This window comes from Festucalex cinctus, chromosome 3 (assembly GCF_051991245.1).
Source record: "Festucalex cinctus isolate MCC-2025b chromosome 3, RoL_Fcin_1.0, whole genome shotgun sequence".
NCBI lineage: Eukaryota > Metazoa > Chordata > Actinopteri > Syngnathiformes > Syngnathidae > Festucalex > Festucalex cinctus.
In genome coordinates, this window is record NC_135413.1 from 24,222,000 (window position 1) to 24,242,090 (window position 20,091).

Below are 20,091 nucleotides of genomic sequence, written 5' to 3' on the forward strand. Positions count from 1 at the left end.
TTTGTGGTCATTTCCATGTCTTTATAGTAATTGAACACAATATTACTTGGGGCTTGCAAAATCAGTCAAATTCCAGTAAAACAGCCAGGAGCGACAGGGGTTGCTTTAGTGAAAATGGCTGCAAGTGAATGAGTTAAGTGTTACACAAGCATTGACAGCAAGGATTAGGTGAAAATATTTTCATAATGTAATACAATAATTGTAAACATAAATTTAAGATTCTGAATTGTCTTAAAGTGTAATAAATCAGGTCTTTCATAAATGTAACAAAATACTTTTAAATTCACCTGAACAGTAAATTTCAAGAAAACATTAAGATACAAAAAAAATTCAGCCTTTAAAGATGATATTTTCTTAAGAATTCATGGGGAAAAGAGATATATAAATAATCGATTCATGGTCATGTGAATCGATGCCGGGCTTGAAAAGTAAAAATTACCCCAGCCCTAGTGTCTATTTCTCTAAACTTTGTCAAACTAGGCTGTCGCAGCATAGCTCTGCCATGCTATCAATCATGTTTAGATAGTTCATATATGGAACAAAAATGACTAATGTACTTTTAATCTTACACCTGCTAAGGGTCTGACGACATGAACATTCTGTTCCTTGGCGCTGAAGTGAGGCAGTCACGGAAAAAAAAAAATCTTAAACTAATAATGCTATTTGATATCAATATTCATCAGAACAAAATGCATTAAGTGCATTCCCGGTAATGGTCGACATCAAAGCGTATCCCGGCAGCTACTGTGGGCAATGTTGCTTTCAAGTGAAGAACTTTGGCGCTGATGTCCGTTGGTGTGACTGTATGCTTAGCCTCTGTCAGCAGCACCACTGAACCTCTCTTTAGGGGAGGTCACCGCCACACATGTGGGTGGGCTCCCCCCAAGCTGCAAGCTAAGGTTTATGGTGAGTGACAGAGAGCCGGGTCAAGTAGATGCCTATCTCTCTCTATCGGCAGTAACGACAGCTTAGCTAGTTGGCTGGAGGAAACGATCCGCCGGCTGATTGTGGAGGAACCAACTGTCTTTTGTTTGAGCAACCATGGGAGTCGTCATTCGTGATCGAGAAATGACAAGACGCTCAACAGAGACACGCTTACCGTCCGGTTACGACGAAGCACAGCTTGCACATGCTGTACAACAAAGCTGAGGCTTGCTGGAGGAAAGCAGACATCTTGGGGTGCTCATCCACAGGGCTTTGGATGGATAGGAAGCATCCATACAGCTTGTCAATCAAACCCATGTTGACGACATAGCTGCAAGAAACAGACGAAAAGAAAGACATGCGACTAAATGGAACAAAGATTACTTTTATGGCTGGCAGAATCATTCAGAAAAACAAATGCTTGTTGCTGTGCATACTTTGACATATCTGCAACAGAACAGAACGCCTCACTTCCACCCTCCTCCCTGTGCTATTACTGTGATATCTGTAATTTGTCTTTGCCGGTGGCAGGTCTCATGATCATGACTCTTTGTGGTCTTTCAGCCACAAATCACTCCTAATAGTGTCATTAGAAGGCTTTTGTAACAAACGTATACTTAGCTGGGGCCGTCTTCCTGCTGTTCCAGTATGCCTAAATATTTGTTGCTCATCATCACAGCCTTGGACTCATTGCGTAAGAGTGACTCAAGCAATCAATTCCATTCAACCAATAAAGTTCTAAGACTTTTTGGACACTTCCAGAAACCAGTTTGGGGAAACACATGGCTAAAATATTATGGAGGACCAAAACTGCCAAAATTAAAAATAAATAAATGACAAAATAAATAAATGAATTAAAGTACAAATAAAAACGGATATAAAAATATAATTCAGAAATTAAATACAAACAAATATAAAAATAAATGTTGAAATAAATACAAAAAATATATAGAGCTAATTAAATATCAATCAATAAATAAAAATGTTCTACTCTCACATTTATTTTATTTTCATTTTAATTTATGCTGCAGACCCTCTGTCAGATCAAAATGTTATTCAAATGAGGGGGCAGTCCTAAACATGTCTTGGGTTGCAAACATGCCTCCAGCATGAAACAAATGTGAAAGCATTTTTATTTATTGATTGATATTTAATTTTATCTATACATTTATTTTTGCATTTATTTTGACATTTATTTTTACTTTTTTTAATCTCGTTTTTAATTTTGTATTATTATTACTTGTTTTTATTTAGGGATATATTGTGTTGTTTTTATTTCCATTTCTATTTATTTTTTTAATTTTATTTTTTTAATATCAATTTTATGTATTTATTTATTTATTTATTTATTTATTCTTAATGTAGTCATTTATTTTGATTTTTTTGCCAGTTTTGGTCCTCCATAGGATTTTGTGTGAAGAATGTAACAGCCACCCATTCATGTAGTGTAGCTCTGTCTAGTCCGTCACTACCGAGGGGCCCCTTAAAACAAGTGATGATGCCGATATTCCAATGCAGCCCATTCGACACTTGAACCCGTTCCAATTGTTTTGACTTCTTCCTCTTTCCCAGACTGACTTTGGCTGAAAGGATCCATCCTCACGTTGACTGCTTTATTCAACGTCTGCGTTATGTTTGACAAGCAGCTTGGTGGTCGCACTTGCCGCTTGGCGCCACATCATGTGAGCCCGAACTGAAAACATTTATGACAATGACGAAGGTCTAAAAGCGCTGAAACGAAAACTGAGAATGCGGTAATAAGCAAAAACGAAATTGTGAGCCGCTTTCCATGTGATATATGGTCCGGTATAATGAGAGTGTCAAAACGAAAGCTAAAAATGTTTTGATCTTTTGTCCTTTCTCACTTGCTAATACATTACAGACGGCAGGTGAGGTAAATCCTCTGCTCATACTTGGGATTAACTGAGACGATGCCATTTTTCTCAAGGCCTCCCCTGTCTCCAGGGTTACCACTAGGTCAGTGGATGAGAGTGGCGGCTCCTTGCAGCTGCTGCAGCATGATGAATCACGGCTTGTGGGAGGGCCGGTAGAAAGGATGCACTCATGCAACGGCTTCTTCATGGGGCCAGGCCTGCCTTTCCTCATTGCCCGCATTTCTCCATCACAGGCTACCTCCTACAGTCCAGACCCGCATGACGAGCTCCAACGCCAGGTTCAAGGGGACCTTTCAAAGCCCTGCAAGTGCTCTTTGTTTACATTACCATGTGCCCACCCTTCTAGTAATTGATCCTCCTTGAAATGTGTTTCTCAGCGTGTGCATAGAGTACAAGTTGGAAAAATGCCAGAATACACGCTCACTCTCACACTACTCCCATTTTGACAAGACACCATTTCCAACATTTTGTCAGCTAATACTTAACGAGACATGCCACAGAAGATCCATAGGTTGACCAAATTTTGCACCCATTTAAAGAGGAAGTCAACCTATTTTTTTTTTTTTTTTTTGCAATAATATGTTCTATAGAGCCCCAATAGTCTAAATATTGTATTCTGATTAATAATGCGCTAGTGGTATTTGAGTTAAGCAGCAAAATTCCAGCTGTTTTTATCCATCTCAGGGGGCGCCCATTTTGCCACTTGCCACTGAAGATGATGTCAATGTTGCTCAGGTCTCAGGTAACAACCAATCACAGCACAACTTCAGAAAACAGGCAAGCTCTGAATGGTTGGTGAGTCCTATGTGATATCGATGTTAACTTCACTCAACAGCAAGTGAGAAAATGGCCGCTGCCTGAGATGGATAAAAACGGCTGAATCTTGCTTCATAACTCGTATTCCAAAAATGTAATATTAATCAGAATGTCATGTTTAGACTAGTGATGTCACACATGTCAATACATGTTTAAAGTTGACTACCACTTTAAGAGAATAAGCCACAAAAAAATGACACAATAAACAACGAAGAAATGTGAAATACCTGATCAGGTCTTGAGTGCGAGTATTGAAAGACTCTGTGGTACAGTTCTTGACCTTGGCATCTGGCGAAGAAATCAACGCGTTTTCGGCTTTTCCTGATTCGGAGGTCAGCGGCGACAGGCACCCCAAGATGGTAGCTGTGGTCTGCAATAGGCCGGTGGTAAAACCCTCAAACACTTGTTTGTTAACACTGCGGCCAAAGATGGACTTGTCCTCATCTGGGACATAAAGCTGCAAAACACAAACAAAGCGATCACCCTGAGGCCAACATGATCAATATGCAGTAACTGCTAAATGTGCAAAGTTAAAAGTATAAATACCTTTTCCAATATATATGCCATTTTAAAATTGATTACAACATTTTATATAGCAGTAATAAGCTTTTCCTACCATTGTATGCTTAGGTAATTGTCTAGAAAGTTAGGTTTACACAGCGATGGCTGAATTAAATGCTGGCAGTGTAGGTAAAGCCAGACAGACCAATTGCAACATTCTCCAAAAATCTAATTAAGACCCTGCCAAACTCAAACTTGCTTGCCACTTGCATACCAGGACTTAAGACGTGATGAAGTACAGGGAAAGTATTATACAACATCAAGCACAAATAATGTGTCGGAGCGCAAACAATTTCTTAGGTCAGGAGAAAAAAAAAAAGAAAAAAAAAAAGAAAAAAGAAAAAAAGAAAGATTTGTCTGTCGCAACCCTACCAGACATGTCATGCAATGCAGCAGCTGCTGTGATGCTTTTAATAAAACAAAGCAAAGATGCCAACCTCTTTGTGTGTGTGCCCTAAGGAAATGTGACTGCTTTGAATTGGAACTCAGAACAGAAGAAAGAAACCCCAATAGAGTTCATGCATGGATCACAAACTAGTGCCTGCAACTTGTCCCGTCTGTGTGTGGCGAGTATTGCTCAGCTAGCCGGCACCAGTCGATGTTTGCCGAGGGATGAAGTTGACTTCTTGCAGGGTGATGAAAGAAAAAGACCTGACGTGTTGCAAAGCCGAATGACTGACTGTGCACGCAAATACTTTTTGTGAGAAGGCGCTGAAGGGTTCCACTGAACAATCAAAAACATGGCACTGGAGCTTTAATAAAACAAGCATGGGCTATTTCATATATTATAATTTATCCATTTCATAATGTAAATGTATTTCCACCAGGGTTATTATAGTTTTGGAATTTTCATTTTAGTTACCGGTAGTTTTTATTTTGTTTTGAGATTTGTTTTTTAAATTTAGTTAGTTTTAATTAGTTTTCAGGGCGGTTCTGTTAGTTTTCATTAGTTTTAGTTTAGTTAGTTTCAGTATTAGTTTTAGTATTTTAAAAATTGTATATGACTTGTGCACAATATTTAAAAAACACCATGGGAGCGATGTCATCTGAAGGTACTTTTCTATTGGCTGCTTCTAGATGACGTCACTTCTGTTCTGTGTGAACAGAAAACACTTTCAAACGTCCTTATTCCGGTTAATATAAAAATAAATCTACTTAAAATCACATTTAAAATCATCCCCAAAGACTCATGCATTAAATTATTTACCAAAGACTAAAATGCCATTTTTGCTATAATTATAGTCAGTTTTAGTTGTGTTTTTTTAAAGCATTTTCGTTTTTATTTTATTTTGTTATCGAAATTGTATTTTATTTTCTTAATTTTAGCTTTAGTCTTTACGTTAGTTCTAGTTTACTAAAATAAACTTAATTTCCACTCTAAATAGCTGTTGAGGTTCGTTATAATAGTTTGTAATTCTACCATTAGAGCAGGGTTTCACAACCTTTATTGAACCAAGGCACCTATTTTACATTTGAAAAATCTCATGGGCACACCACCAAATGAAAGACTTACAAAAAAAAAATAGTGAACCCAGGAAAAAAAAAAATCATGATTGTCTGAATTTTCTCACAAATTGATTTACTCAGTGAAAAAAAATGTCCTGTTTAATTGTACACAACATTGATATATTGACTTACTGTTAGCTGGTGGAGCAGCAGGTCCATGAGGAGTGCGATCTTGTTGCTGAACAGCACATGGGAGCAATTGAGGGGGCAGCAGGAGCATGTATGGTAGTAGGTATTCACAGCAACACAAAGGGACCTAAAAAAGAAAAGGGCAATTATGATGAGATTTGAGATAAACAAAATACAGTGATAGGTACCTTGATTTAATAGTTTAATTTGTCATCACTCACATCTCAAATCAACTCTCCCCATTGAAGTGTATAGAAATACAATTAATCTGTTCCAACATACCCAATTTTTTGTAAGCCATTTTTAATTTGTAAACTGAAGATACATCCACATTGGACTCATTCAATCATTAGGAAACTAAAAACACTTGCGTATTTGTTGTGCTTCCCAAGTCAAAGGCGTATCTTAGCGGCGACGTGAAAACGGAGGATGGTTTAACGGATTAAACCCATATCAGCTACTTATGAGGAGGCTCCCCACACAAGACTTCCTCAAGGCAGCGGAACATAATCTCGGTCCCATCTTGGCTGAGATTTTGCAGCATTTCCACTGAACAGATAAAGCTGATCCAGCCTCAGGCAGTTGCAGCGATAAGCCTGTCAGCTTGCCTCTGTATTATGTGTGCTCTAAAACAAACTCCAAAGAAGACTGATGCCTCAGATAACTGACCAGTCCATCGGCGTGACAACTACATCTCCCCCCCCCCCCCCCCACTACATGCGCTCAGCTAATATTTCCTGACAAGTTCAATTGTATATTTTAGCAATTGGCAACATGGCGTGTTCTATCAGCACAGTGGGGGAAAAAAAAACCCGACTGCCTCGTGCCTAAAAAGCAGCCCATGGTAATTTCAATTGGTAAACATTTTGATATCTACCAAAGCCTTCACCGCCTTCACATCTGCTGCTACTTTTCAGTCAAGCCACGCTGGCATAAGACAAGGAAAATATATTAGGCTGAGGGAGACCCCAGTCGGAGAGTAACTTTGTTAGAATTCTCAAGTAGCGAGCAGACATCTTATGCTTCCATAACATGTTAACACATTTATCTAAACTAAGACGTAGTCCAGTGGCAAACATTAAGTCTGATGACAAAATGCACTGTGGTGCAGGAGGTAACAAAAAAATGCACACAGGCAGAATAAAATAAGGCTGTGAGCAAGCAGCCATCTGCCAAGATGGCATTCTTCCTCATTTGATGGTGGTAAGATGATCAGCTTGTTTTGATGAAAAAAAAATGTAATGTCAGTTTGAATAAAATCCTAAAATGCTGTGGACAGCTTACAATATCCAAACGTTGGTAGCCAAGGACAGGGGTTAACTAAGGTGCTTGACGTCACCATGATTGTATCCAAGATCTTGGCCTTGTTGAGTTTAGCCTCATACCACATAGCAGAATCACAGAAGTCTGAGATGAAAAGATTGCCTTTTGCCAAAGAGCTATCAACACAGCAACAAGTTCATTGTGGTCCACTAAAGCAATGGTAACAACTGTACTGTAGGTCTGTTGTGCGTGCTTCCTTATAAATGGCATCGTATACGTCCTATAAACTACACCAAGTAGCAGAGTAGGGCTGTACAATTAATCGAAATTCTATTACTATTTCAATTATACTCCACAATTACAAAAACATCGTAACTATTTTTTGAGTTGTTTAAATGTATATATTTTCACCTTTTTAAATTTTAAAATAACTAATTTCATAAATTTTGTTTCAATCAAAAGGAACTTGCACAATTGTAGTGTTTTAAATAATTTTATTTGTCTTATTTTTGTATTTCATTTTTATGTTTAAACATTTTCCTATCTTATTTTTTTTTATTTCATTTTTATGTTTAAACATTTTCTTGATTTGTACCAAAAAATCGTCCTACTACACAGCGCACATGCTGCACTCCAACTTCAAGTATTATTTTTGCCAACGTAAATAAATATATATTATAAATTCTGTTTGGTCCAAAAAGAACTCGCATAATTATAGTGTTTGTATTTTTTTTAAATTGGTCATAATATTTTTAAATATGTAAACGCTTTCTTGTTTTGTATCAAAAAAATAATTGTTTGAATAATCGTGATTGTACCAAAAAAATAAATGATCGTTGCCCTATTGCACAAGCTACCCGCCAACTTCAAGTTTTTGCCAACATAAATAAATAAATAAATAAATAAATAAATAAATAAAGTTTGGTCCAAAAGGAACTTACATATCACGTTTCTATTTTATTATTTTTTTTTAAATTGGTCTTTAGTATGTTCTCCTCCGACTGCCTTTACCAAAATTAATTCAGTTCTTCTGATACCAATCTCGGCCTCTGGCTTAACCGCTCACCCAATAGCGAATGTAATGAGCATGCAATTGCTTTGTAACACAGCTAACCGGGCTTGTCTTTGGTCATCTGCGAACAAATGGAGAGTCTATCAAAGACATGTTTGTCTTATGCCCTTACACCAGCTTGTACAATGAGGCATCGCAGCGATCTGTCTTTGGTTTCCTCCCACCTAATTGAGCTTGATGAGGCCGACACCTGATAGGCCGCCCTCTCTGGGAATCTCTCCATCCCAATAGCCATTCGTGACGGCTTCAGTCGAGATTTGGAGAGACAATTTAGTAAAGTGCCACGCCATCTTGTCTCGTGTTACACAAACATATTGTCTTAGGCGTGTCGGTTGACCAGCGGAGGCAAAATTCCTTCAGTTGCACCTCCGTGCTGGCTCTGATTGTTCTTTGCATGATCCCAAAAGTGACCACAGCAAATCTGTTCATCCACTAAATCCAGATAATGGTCACAATTGTGCTATGAAATTACCATACTTACTAATGCCTGACATTTCAGACAGAAGAGCACACCGACGCCCAAGTTTACCTCACAAAACAGGGATTAACATTTTACCTGTGAAGCTTTGTGTTAAATCCTTGGAGAAATGTGGATGAGAGGTGGAGGGATGGCACACACCTGATCAACTTTAACCTCAATCTGTAGCAGCCTGGGTGGCCTGTAAGCTTTTGCATTGTAGGGTTAAAGTGCGGGGAGGTGGAGTTAATTGCAATTTCGATTTGTATATCTCTTCATGAAGACCACAAAGGAAATTAGTTTCAATTAATCTAATAATAGATTTCAATTATAAAGTAAACACTAATGAAACTGTTGTCATTAATGCTTTTGGTAATGTAATTTTAACATCAAAAAGATATCCCGATGCCATTTATAAAGATATCAAACATGCAAAAGGCTCTTTTTGTCACCGCCTTGATTTATCTACGCTGGGATCTGTGCTCCTCAAGTCTCACATTTCTCACTCTCTGTACGCTTCCTATGTGAGCAGTCAAGCTTGGCTGGAGTAAACCGGCAGAAATCTGACCAACTTCCAGATCAGGTTGAGTCACCGCCTCTTAAACAGGGCAAATTTGTGTTCAGGGGAAGAAAAAGAACCCTAAGCCAAAATAGAAAAGGCGAGGAGGAAATCCAGTTCCTTGTGCTGTCAAACAATCCTTTCATTCACTGCTATCTAAATGACATTTAATTTGATTCTGCTGCTGATCACTCTGATACCCTGAGTGCTTCCAGGACATCGACTCTGGTTGTTGCTCAACACTAGTCAGGTAGAAGGGGGGGTGGGGAATCTGATGAGCCGTAACGCGGCGTCATGCACACACTCAAACAAATGGTGGAAAACATCCTGAAATAAAGCCACTGGCAGCAGGTCTCATTTCACAGGATACGCCACGTCATATGAGACAAGAGGCGCAAATACAAATCGGGTTGACACGCATGTCCATGGACTCCTCAGGCCTGATCAAGTTACCATGACAACATGATCTGTCTTTCCAAGTCAAAGCGGTATTAACTACATTATTTGGTACAATTACAAACTTCTAATCCTTTTGTGTAGCTATTTAATGCAAAATTTTAATTCTACAACCCTGCAGCCAACACAAGGCTACACCACAACATAAGTGGAAGTTTGCAGAGGAATTAGCTCATTAATGGAATGGTAACAGGATGGAGTTAACATCCCTGGGGAGTGATATGACCAGTGCATCACCGCAGTTGCCACCCTTTTTTGGTTGTTAAATTGCTCTGCTCATCTGGCGAGAGGAGGCAATCAATATGGTAGCATCACTTGTAAACAGATAGCATAGCACGCACTCTGAGGCAAGTGTCTACATGGTGGTCCATTATGATATTTGCCAGTTACCAACAACAACAAACTAAATATTCTAACGCTGAAAAGGTAGGCATGAGCCAGTCGTCTCGTGACATTACCAAAGAACATTGTGCGGTTATACATCATCCTTGTTGTGGTCAAATGGGGCATTACACTTATTAACATTTAGCTAAGGGACAAATAAACCAAGTTCGAATATAGCCAATGCAACCTGAAAAGTGACCAATCAAGGTCATTTCCCAAAGCTATTGTGTCTCGGACGAGGGGGAGATGTATGACTACTTTTAATATTGACTGCTATAAAGTTGATTATGACAGAAATTGATGTCATTAGAACTCAAAGACGATTGTAGATTGTTCTATACAAGGTCACAACTTAGTACAGAGCAAATCAAAACATGGTTAAATTAATAATTAAACAGAAATCTGCTGCTAAGGATTCCCTCAGATTAGGATGATTGATTCGAGCTCTCCTGGAAAAAAAAAAAAAAAAAAAAAAAAAAAATCAATAGACAAGTGATGCCCTTAAAAGCCTTATAAATAAAAGAATTTCTCCATTAGCGAAGATTCAGAGACCACTAAATGCTAATGAATGGAAGAGCAAGGCCATTCTGCTCCATTACAGAGTTCTGCTAGAAGTAGGGCTGCCTCGCAAATGTTATCTACGGGAAGGCCCAGCAAACTGCAGACCCACAACTCAAAAATACCCTGCACTCTAAATGGCAAATGGGACACGCTGCCACAGTAAAGAATGAACCCAGATTGATTGGCGAAATGGAACTGCTTTCAAATTTCTACAAACACTTTGTTACTCATTGATACATTTTAAGCGTATTTATTGAAAAGCGACTATAAACGCGGAGATTCACTGGGTTTGTTGAGATAGTCATTAAATTACCGCAAGTAATGTGACGTCACTGAGGTCAGCCAAAGGATGCACGCTACGCTAGGGATAGACCGATTATCGGTATTTTGACAAATATCGGGATCAGCCTTTTCATGAATCCGAAGACCGATAAAGCTGGTAGCTCATTGAGCGGTGAATGCTTGCGAACGGAGCAAAATTTAGGGTTTTCATGAGGATTTGTGAGATGTTCACAGTTTTTACTTGTCGCAGACATTTCAAACATGTTCAGATAATTTTTTACTATCTGCGAATATATTTTGAAACCTTTTACGAACCCTGACGAATACCCCAAACTAGCTAAATACAGTCACCTGCATTTGCTTTCATCTGCTAAATTTCACCTTTATGAAAACATGATGCTGACAATGATAACTCCCTACAAATTATGTTGAAATTTTGGAAAACTACAGTAGAAAATTTTAGGGAACTATTTAGTTGCTTAGTTTTTAATTTAGTTTAACAAATGCTGATGACCCTGGAAACTCCCTGCAATTTTTGTTAGAATTTTTAAACAAAGCTCTCAATTTTTCACACATTTAAAATTAAAAGAAAATTAATTTTCAAAAATCCGGACACTAATATTTTCTTTTGTACTGAAAATGAATACCGGCTTAAAAAAACAAACAAGCATCGGTGTATCACTAAGAAACGCACAAAATGAAACTGTAACTGTGCCATTTCTGTGCAATAGAAAAACAAACATGAGTTCAGCAAGCGGAAATGAACTGGTGGAAACACACAAATAAATCGTGCTCAACTAAAAAGTTCACTGCACATTCAGTGAAGTAGATTACCCAAGTACAATTGAAACGTGGTACTAACTTGTAAGGAATACGGGGAAGGGCGGTAGGTGAAGAGGCAGCAGTGACGACCTGCAGGATTTGCTCCAAAGCCGATAGGCCGCCGCCCACTTGGAAGGCTATTTGGTCTGCGGCGTTCTATCAAGGAAGGGACAGAGAGAGACACAGAGAAAAGACAAAAGTCAGCCACAGACCGCGCAGGCATGATTATATGGCTCTCACGAGGGCGGGAGGTTCTTTCTTCAAAAAGGGTTAACGTATTGAAATTCAAAGCAAAGTGATCCCCGAAGCATCCCCGTTGAATCTGAAACGTGCAGCCTGTCCCACCTGCAATCAAGTTTCATTAGAGGGCATATGGCTATGTTGGGTGGGTGGTCTCAACAAATGGTCAGAGTCAAAGAAACGCTGACAAAATGTCTTTTTCTGCATTCGGAAGCTTGCTGCATAGTTTTTTTCTAACCTGTCAAATTTTAGCTTTCGATTTTGCACTCCGTGGAAGCGCAGTACAATCTCTAACAATGTTGGTTATCTGCTTGGCAAAAGAAAAATAATTCCAGACAATTGTCTCTGCACAATCTTACCATAGTTTTTTTTTAAATTTTTTAAGGCCTTAACTATTAAAATGAATGAGTTGATTGTTAATAATATTGTTGATTATTATTCAATGGTGCCTGGAAATGGTCGGCCATATTTGTGTCTGGGTTGAAGTAGCCGTATGGACCTACTTTGCGCGACTTAAGCGGGCTGTGTTACTGAAGGTCACCCCACCTCCTAATGAGGTTACAGGATCCTTAGTGCTATGACAGCACAAATATCCAGCCACTTCACGCCGCTTTTGTTCCTTAGATGTAAGTTGCCAACAAGCCTCAACACATTTGAGAGTCGAGCGCTTTGCTAAATTGCAGATAAGCTCTTCATCTGTCACTCATGCCAACTAAGGATGCAAACGCACCTTGATTACGGCGTTCCTTATAAACATAAGAACGTATTCTAAAGGTGGTTTGGTCCGTGTTGCCATTTTGAAATAACCAAAGAGGACTAGCTAGCACATCCAATCCCTAATTGGGTTTCAGCCACTGAGTTTAGCCCTTCTCTTAACTTTCCCATCAACACACCCATCTAAAAGCTCTGCGGCGGTTTCATATTGGAGCTTATCAAACAGCATTTAATGTGCTGAATGGGACCTGCCCAGTCCGGACTGTCTCCTGTACAGAGCAGACGCAGCTCGGCTAGCTGGTATCTTCTGATGACAGATGCATCTGCTGTGAAAATGGAACCAAACTGAGTGAAAGGGATTAAGTTCAAAACACCGATCATAAAAGGCTGACTTTTCCACCTTTACAACTACTCGTGAGCATTGAATTAAAGAATGATATTTGTATTATACAAGCCACACATTTGAATGTTAGCATTGGCACTGTTAATTCAGCAATTATTTGCAAATCACTCTACACTAATTTAATACTTAGTTCAGTAAAACAGGATAGATGGAAATGACAATTCTTGAACTCTAGCTGGTGAGCACATAAAGCCGTTATGGCCCTTTTTTTTTTTTTTTTTTTTTTGGCGATAACCATTAAAAATACAGTTCATGTTCCCTTCCATTTATTCGGATCAATTTTTACCCCCAAATCAATATTAACAATAAAGGAGGAGTAGCTAATTTATCTTTCTTTAACAGGACGGCCACCAAAGGCCAATCATTAAGACCCAAGTTAGAATGATGGCTTCTGAATAATACAAGGGGGAATCTTATTCAATTACTGTCCAGGGTCAACTATTGTTACCCCAGCTGATGGGAAGGCCGCAGCAGCTGCTAATTTCTGCACCCGTGTGCGCAGAACAGCCAGATTGCACTTTGTGGCCTCCTCCCCACCAGACTCTTTAATTACATGGAAGAGAGGTAATAGCTTCGCTAGTCCAGCCTGACCAGCAGATGGACAAGCAAGTAGTCAAGTTGATATTTTTGCATGACACGACTGTGATGGTTTGTCATTATGCAGCCCAAACAAAACTCTCCAGCACGGTTGGCAGCAAAAGCACGAGGAAGTAAACGTTTTGGAATTTGGTATAAAACTTGTGTATGTTTTGGTGTAAGATTTAGTGGACTGGGAAATAGATTACCATCTGAAATAAATGGACCATGCTAATTAAGTATAACAAAATCAAAATAGAGAAACCATACAGTCACTCAAAGATAAATTTAATTCCACATGCTTGGACTTGTGGTGAGAAAATGATGAAAATATGGAAACAATTAAAAAAACAAACAATTTTGTTCAAGATGTAACTGTTATTTTTGTTTGTTTTTGGTAATATTCAATATCGAATGTTTTGATTCAGCGAAAATAAATGCCAAATGCCCTCATTGCCCTCATTATTTCAGCATTCATACTTTTTGGGACAACTCTAAACAACAATTGATCAGTTTTGGAAAGCTGAGCATCATCCACTCAAAGTATTTCATAATGCCAAATACTAACAGAATTTGTACTATTTTTCCATTTTTCTGCTTGCACTAAGGTGCCCAACCACCCCACCTTGATGTTTTAAGACACCCAAGGGAAATTTGTCATTTCCATCCATCCAGCCATTATCTGAACCAATTACCTTTGTCAATTTAAATTATAAATATATAAATGAAACTAAACAAGAAAACCCCGCCTTCTTTACCAAGCGTTTGAATGCGCAACTTGTTTTCTGCTTGTCTAATTCCGTAATGAAGATGGACATGTAACGAAACGTACTCTACTCACCTCTGTTGTCACTGAGTACTCGCCCTGTGCTGTCAATCTGACCTTCCCAAAACACACTTTAAAAGTTCAAACTTTTCCATTCCCTATTCAAAAAAGCAGACTGACAACTGGCATTGAAAATGCAAACAGAGCCCACACTTTCAGGTATTTGCAGGTCTCTTTTCTTGGCATTCCTTACGTGTTGCCTATTTTCTGACAGGCCTTCATTGAAAACACTAATAAACACTTTGGGCAGTACATTACGATAAATCATAAGGAGTGTGTATGTGTGGAGAAAAAAAAAAAAAAAAAAAGAGCAGAAAATTGGAAAAATTTGCTTCTCAACCACATGGAGTATAGCTAGAATTAGGTTTGACACAAAATAAACCATTAGAGGCCACCGAGGGAGAAACAAGCCGGGGTCAGAGAGAGACGACGTGTAACCTCGCGAGCGGTGAAGGGGTGGGGCCCAAACAGCAGTGCGGGAGGGGAGTGTCGGGTGTTGTCTACAGAATTAGCAGCGAAAGTGGAGACTGAATCAGATATGGGGCAGAAAAACAAATCTGTAGGTGAGTCAGTGACATGGGAGATGCTTGTTAGGTCAAATAATCTAAACGGCCCCCGACTTGAAGAGGCCAGACAGCCATGCTGACGGAGACTCTATTTATTTGACTTTGTCCAGGGATTAGAGAGCAAAAGTGTTCCCCCGACTGCCCATTTGCCAATCATGCTCACCCGTGGCTCTAGTTATACGAGATGGTCGAGCACAACTTGACCAACAGAGGTTTTCGAAATTTTAAACAGACGTGCAAGACAAGGCCTTCGATTTGCCTATAGAACACATCTTCAGTGGCCCACTGACCCCTGACCTCATGTTGCAAGTGGGCGGGGAAGAGAGCAGAGTTCGTCGCGTAGTGACAGCTTGTGAGCTACTTACATCACACCGAACTCCTCCTCTCTCCTTAGAGGAGGCTGTGCCAGCAAGTACTTCTTTCTAAGCGTCCCTGGGGAAATACGATAATAGCATCTCGGGCTAGCCTGGTTGTCACTGATGGGACTCCATAATCTTTTCTATTCTGATGCTCACAGACACAGTGGAATGGTATAATGGCGCAAACCACAACTTGGGAGGAAATTTATGCCTCATTACAGGAAGTGGGCTGTATATTTTCCTCATCATAAACATGGTGGCAGGTGTTTTAATGACTTCCCTCTGCTCAAGTTAATATGGTTTTACAGAGAGAGAAAACAAGAAGCCAGAAACAGGTTTCAGATAACCTCTAGTTGGAACCACAGCTATGTAGCTGTATATTGAATATATGCACTCACTTTCCTTTATGGAAAACCACAAGAACAGATTTATAGTCATGTGTTTGACGTATCATTGCCACAGATTGACATATGTCATAAACATGCTCCATCAACTTCTAAGTTTGACACAGTCATGGCATATGGTCCATGTGTTCAAGAAAAGGTTAAGCGCCATTTTCACTAAACGCTACTGTTTAAGTTCAGTTCGGTGAGGTACGCGTTTTACTGTGTTCCCATTGTAAAGGATGGGCGGGTACCGATACCAGGTGCCGGTATCGGCCCGATACCAGCCTTTTTTCAAGTACTCGAGTACTCGTGACGCAGACGAGTACAAGCGACCGATGGCAGAGGGGGAAGACGTTAAGTGAGTCCTCCTTGCCTGTAACTGGCGCTAGCTTGCAGCAGTTTTTCACCAAAACTTCACCAGTTTGGAAATACTTCAAAATTCTGAATCTGCCATGCATGTCTGTGCTGTTTTTTTTTTTATTTGTTTAAAAATATCTTTTAGTGATTTTTTTTATTTGTCAAAATGTACTACTGGTATCGGCAGTTTATATCGGTATCGGTGAGTACTGAGGGTCTGAGTATCGGTATCGGTCTGAAAAAAAAAATGGTATCGATCATCCCTAGTAAAAAAAAAATGGCTAACCCTATCACTTTTCACTAACACTTCAACTGGAAGTCAACCTTAAACATTTCTTCACAATAATATGTTATGTGTGACCTCACTTGTTTAAAAATGACATTCTGATTACTATTACATTTTTGCAATATTAGTTACGAAGCAAAATCCAGCTGTTTTTATCAATTTCAGGGGGCAGCCATTTTGCCACTTATTGTCGACTGAAGATGACATCACAGTTGCTCAGGACTCAGGCAATGGCCAATCACAGCTCACCTGCTTTCTGAAGCTGAGCTGTGATTGGGTGTTACCTGAAATACGCAAAACATTGTGAGTGTCTGCAATAATGCATTTTGGGATGAATAAGAACTTATAGATAAGAACTGGATGAACTATAATCGCAAATGCCTGGTAGGGATAACATTTTTTTTTTTTTTATTCAACTGCTCATTGTCTAAACCAGCGGCGTCTGAGTGGTATAAACCACATATATATAGGGACAATGCTCACTCTCGTGCCAGGAAGCACCTCGATTGGTACCATGTGCACAATCAAAACACAGTTAACATGGTCTTCATTAGTCAATAACCAAAGGCAAGTGGCTTTAGAGTAAGTGATACTTGGGAGGGTGAGACAGAAGGAGCCGAAGCCAAACACAACTAATGACCGAGGAGACATACAGAGCGTCTGGCATGACCCAGGCTCAGCTCCAGACGGCTCAGCCAAGCCAAAAGAGCGGGACCACTGCTAAAAGCCAGCACGGGAAGCGATGAAGTCAAGTAAAAAAAATAAAAATAAAATAGAAGGGGAAAAAAAAAACATATTACAGTATGGCTTAATTAATTGAAAACAATGCATAGACAAAAATTGGTTTAACTCATTCATGATGTTTAAGCTACCTGTTTCTCCAAGATGCGAACGATCTCTCCCAAAGTTCGATCCAGGCTGGACACTTTGTTGTTGGCCCATTGGCCGTTGTCTTGCCCCTGCAGTTGCTTCAAAAGGTCCTTCACGAGGCGCTGTAACCTAGAAATTGCAGCGGGAAAGAGCAGTTCATTGAAGGAATGAAGTATTATTTTTCATTTTATTTTTTTACCTGCAGTTTGGATAGGAGTCAACAGTGGCAAATAACAAACACACCATACTTAAATATTGAAAATTTTTGGTTTCCACAAAACCTTAGTGCTTTGAGGTTTTGAACAACTGTCAAAACAAATAATCTAGATGAAGCGCTTTTTCCATTCACTTGCAATCTTTGGAAAAGGTGATTCACTTTCCTCATGGTGACCTCCCTCTGAGACTGTTCGAACAACTGAATCAAGTGTCAAAATAATCAGAGACATACAAAATGGCGAGTTTCCTAATATTTGAGTGAAGATAATAAACAGAGATTAAAAAAAGGCGTGCACTTACTTGGCCTTGTACGGGGATTCAGGAACTTGCGTCTTTGCGTCAAATGATGTCTCGTATTGCTTTGCTCTGCGGGGGTACAAGTGAATAAAAAAGTATTTCACTCCTAGGGGGAAAAGCGTTTGGCCTTCCAGTTAAAGCACACAGCGGATGAAAGTGTGAGAGGAAAGAAAATGTTCAAGCCCAGTGTGTTTATTTGACCTGTCAGCGGAGTGGCTCGGCCTAAAATTATCCGCCACCACTGCCGATCTCGAGGTAGCAGCATTTTACTGGCACAGACTATAATCAAGATTAAATCATAACTCCAAATACTCAAATTTCATCTTCTCAGGAAAAAGTAGGTAATGTAGGTGACAATCATATGTAGGTGTTTTAAAAGTGTGACCTAGTGGAAGGTCATAGCCATGAGGGTAGTATCATGACAAACTGTATGTCTTTGACTTGCGATTGCATCAAGCTTTTAACAAGCATGATAAGGAACTTGTGATAAGATATAAGAGTGTCTTTGAATGAACAATTATCGGAGATGCTCTCCCTCTTACAACCCACTGAGCACTCTGTTGGCACTGTGCAAACCATCAGTGAAGAATTGAAGGCAAAATCGTTAGAGCAAGCTAACTGATGATCAGTTAAGACAAAATTATAATTATATTTTCCTTCCTAACACAAAGTTGAGCTTGTTACGCATGGAGCAGAAGAAGAGATTGTTTTCTTCAAAGTATTTACACCCAGTGATGTAGCAGCTAAACGTTTATGTTTTAAGGGGTTTCTGTGTTTTTGAATTGCCTTTGGGGGCCTGTTACCTTTGAGTCCCAGCAGGGCTGGCGAGGGAGTGACAGAGAAAGGAGACGGATCATGTCGTCTTTCTCAACACCACGGAACCGCACAAAGCCTGAACAGCAGTATTGAGACTGAAGCACTAAGGCCAGAAAGGCATCAGTGTTTCTTCCTGAGGCTTCCAAGCACTCTTTTAGAAGCAAAGACGATGATGATAAGAAGAACAATATTAAAATGAAATGTTCTTGTTGATGCTTTATTGTATAGAGGCTGTACTTCTCTTTAAAAACATGTTGCCTTTCCCCCACTATATACTTTATACAATGATCCACATTCATTTTGGGAGTTACGTTCCAGAACCACTTGCGATAAACTATATAAAAAGTGTTTTTGAATCCCCTCCAATACGTGCAAATATTTTGCGCAAAAAAAAAAATTGCAAAAATTGATATGTTCTCAATATAGCGTGACTGCAATAGGAGAAAAGTGGTAAGCAGAGTTTACTGTAGAGTTCATTAAATGGTGGCCTATTACTATGAAGAAAATTGTTGCAAAACACTAACACTATCCCTGGCCTCTAATAAACTAAAGGAACAATTTTTGACGCCAAAAGTAAAACATTCTTATATTAAAATATTGAATCAAGTATTAAATTAAAAATACATCTAAAATACACAACATCCTTTTTCATCATTCAAACAAAAAAACAGGCTCTTTTGCTCCGTGGTCTGACAGCCAAGTTAAATTAAGTACGCTTAGTTCCAGGTTCTGCTGCACAGCAAGCTAGCCTCCTATTTGTTTATTAGTATTGATTTTCTTTGATATTTCATTTAAAAATCAATAGCTGAAAGGAAGAAAAATGGGCAGGGATCATACATGCTTTAACATGAACACTGTACAGAGAGATGCTGGCAATGGCGAGGCAGCAATTTGGAGAAAAGCTCTTTACAGGTGGAGGGCCAGGCCCGAGAGACCGATTTGCAGTTTTGCCGTGCAATCATTGAAAGTGCCCATAAATTAAGGTCATTAGTGCTAGCTTGTGGACAGTCAGGATGCACATAACATGTTGTTTTGTTTTGTTTTTTAGCACTGCAAAAAGTCCTGCATCACTTTTGTCCTCTGTGCCTCTGAGAGATGGGAAGTGATCAACTGACTGATAGATAGAGAGGGAAAAAAAAAACAAAAAAAAAAAAAAAGATACTGACCTGGAGTTCATCCTGGCACGGAGCTTCTTCGCCTTCTTGCGGGCCTTTTGCCTCTCCTCGGTGTCCTTTACACTCTCAGAGGAAACCGAATTATCAATCATGATGTCCACAATGTATTTCTTCAAGGAAAGATGCTCCTAAAGCACACACAAGTGGTACGTTTTTGTATATCCAAAAGTCCAGTACATATTTTACTCAACAAAGTAAATATATCATCAGCTGAAATGAACTGACTGTCAGTACACACAATAACATTAAAACAAATATTTTTTTTCAGAAGATAGGTAAACATGAGACAACAAGGGTTTGAATAGCAAAAATAATCT

At 39.2% G+C, this 20,091-nt stretch overlaps 1 protein-coding gene across 6 annotated transcripts in view; it reads right to left on the reverse strand.

Annotated features, from left to right (window-relative positions):
• scaper (S-phase cyclin A-associated protein in the ER) overlaps nt 1–20,091 on the reverse strand; it is a 58,786-nt gene that overhangs the window by 14,238 nt on the left and 24,457 nt on the right. For all 6 annotated transcript variants that reach the window (XM_077516917.1, XM_077516914.1, XM_077516919.1 and 3 more), the window contains 7 exons: nt 19,766–19,902; nt 17,787–17,852; nt 17,273–17,399; nt 11,728–11,843; nt 5,835–5,958; nt 3,863–4,092; nt 1,100–1,255 (listed from right to left, as the gene is read on the reverse strand). In XM_077516917.1, the coding sequence (XP_077373043.1) occupies nt 1,100–1,255; nt 3,863–4,092; nt 5,835–5,958; nt 11,728–11,843; nt 17,273–17,399; nt 17,787–17,852; nt 19,766–19,902 (956 nt within the window). The remainder of the gene's footprint in view (nt 1–1,099; nt 1,256–3,862; nt 4,093–5,834; nt 5,959–11,727; nt 11,844–17,272; nt 17,400–17,786; nt 17,853–19,765; nt 19,903–20,091) is intronic.